The sequence below is a fragment of the Nicrophorus vespilloides genome, unplaced genomic scaffold, assembly GCF_001412225.1.
Source record: "Nicrophorus vespilloides isolate i.1.1-1 unplaced genomic scaffold, Nicve_v1.0, whole genome shotgun sequence".
Classification (NCBI taxonomy): Eukaryota; Metazoa; Arthropoda; class Insecta; order Coleoptera; family Silphidae; genus Nicrophorus; species Nicrophorus vespilloides.
In genome coordinates this window covers 1,298-3,542 of record NW_017096578.1, presented here as the reverse complement: position 1 = coordinate 3,542, position 2,245 = coordinate 1,298, and the positions used below count along the sequence as shown (strand labels likewise).

General features: G+C 26.0%; 1 protein-coding gene across 1 annotated transcript in view; it reads left to right on the top strand.

The window, feature by feature from the left end:
* Nucleotides 1-2,019, top strand: part of LOC108557431 — a 7,084-nt gene extending 5,065 nt beyond the window's left edge. The window contains exon 2 of the mRNA XM_017913938.1: nucleotides 1,733-2,019. Within this exon, the coding sequence (XP_017769427.1) occupies nucleotides 1,733-2,019 (287 nt within the window). The remainder of the gene's footprint in view (nucleotides 1-1,732) is intronic.
* The last annotated feature ends 226 nt before the right edge of the window (nucleotides 2,020-2,245 follow it).

Here is a 2,245-nt window from a genome sequence, read left to right as displayed (position 1 = left end):
GCCGGGCATTGAAAATAAATTTTTAAATATTTTTTAAGAAAAAATGAGTAAATTTAATTTCAATTTTCTAATACTCTTTAGATTTGAATAATTTGTAATAATGAACTGAAAAAATAAATTGTGGTTCAACTTAAAATTTCTTTGTATTTTGTAAGAATATTTCAATTCTTTCATTTCTATAAGTTAAAATAAAATGAATTTAATAATTCTCAGTTATAAAATATATCTGACTTTTATCTTAAAAACAAATTTTATCAAAAAATCAAAATATTTACAACTAATTGAAATATTAACATATGCATTATTATAATATCACTTCAAAGTACAAAAATGTGGATGCGCCGGGCATTGAAAATAAATTTTTAAATATTTTTTAAGAAAAAATGAGTAAATTTAATTTCAATTTTCTAATACTCTTTAGATTTGAATAATTTAAATTATTAAATTCATTTTATTTTAAGTTATAGAAATGAAAGAATTGAAATATTCTTACAAATACAAAGAAATTTTAAGTTGAACCACAATTTAAACAACTTTGTTTAGTTTTTTTCAGTTCATTATTACAAATTATTCAAATCTAAAGAGCATTAGAAAATTGAAATTAAATTTACTTATTTTCACTTAAAAAATAATTAATTATGTGACAATAATTTATTTTCAATGCCCGGCGCATCCACATTTTTGTACATTGAAGTGATATTATAATAATGCATATGTTAATATTTCAATTAGTTGTAAATATTTTGATTTTTTGATAAAATTTGTTTTTAAGATAAAAACCAGATATATTTTATAAATGAAAATTATTAAATTCATTTTATTTTTAACTTATAGAAATGAAAGAATTGAAATATTCTGACAAAATACAAAGAAATTTTAAGTTGAACCACAAATTAAACAACTTTGTTTAATTTTTTTTTCAGTTCATTATTACAAATTATTCAAATCTAAAGAGTATTAGAAAATTGAAATTAAATTTACTCATTTTTACTTAAAAAATATTTAAAAATTTATTTTCAGTGCCCGGCGCATCCACATTTTTGTACTTTGAAGTGATATTATAATAATGCATATGTTAATATTTCAATTAGTTGTAAATATTTTGATTGGAATTTATCGATTTTTGTGGGAAATACTAAACGTAATAATTAATTTGATACATTTTGATTCAATTCATGGTGGAAATGTTATAATTAAACTTATTTCTTGTAGAACGTTGCTGTACTAAAACGGTACTAAAAAGGTTAAAGAACACACGCGTTTTTAAATCCCTTTAACCTTCCTCTCAATTATCTTTTCGTTTTCGATCAATGTTCTCTGAACCACAGTTTTCTTGTTGTGCAATGAGTGTATGATGTAAAAGCCAAAAAGTAAAAAATGGAACAGAATAGTAATGTCGGCGCACATAGTCTTAATTAATTTCGTTTTCCTTTTTTTTTCTCTCTCTGTTAATTTTCGTTTTTATCTTTCTCTCTTAATTTCTTTCGATTGTTGTTGTTTCTCTATATTTATTTTCGATATAAAAAAAAACTTATATATATGTTACTTACACCTCTCTCTCTATGATGTATGGTAGTTGATGTGACTTAAGTTAAGCAGACTTTGAAAAAGAAAAAAACATAATGACAGCGTGTTTTTCGAATTTGGTTTTTATTTCTCTCTCTTTTTTCTGTTTGTTTGTTTGTCTCTCTCCTCCTGGGCGCACACCTCGGGGGCCTCGTTACGATTTTAGTATACGCGGAGGTAGTCGAGGTGGAGGAATATGAGTTGGGCTCCGACGTTGAGCCCGAGGCTCACCCGACCCTCAAGCTGACCTCGCGCCGCAGCACCCTCTCTGGACCGCGACGAAAATCGCGTGATGAGACGAAGAAAGAAATACAAGCGGACGATGAAGCCACTCTCAGAGATCTTCTTATTAGGTACACCCAAATAACAAAAACAAAAACAAAACAAAACAAAACAAAAAAAAACAAAAAAAAAACTACAACAACCAACCAAAATAACCAAAACAAAAAATAATTGCAATTAATTTACCAACAAAAAAAAAATAATGATAATAACGCTTGATTCTCTCTCTCTATATATATTTGTTTTTTTTTTTCTAATTCTCAATCAATCTCTACGATCCAACAGGAAAAGAAAATCGAATCAATTTTTAATGTTTTTCTTTTCGTGATCACTTGTTTCCTTTACTTTCTTTACTTCTCGCCATTTGTTTTATTTTTTTTTGTGTTCACATCTATTA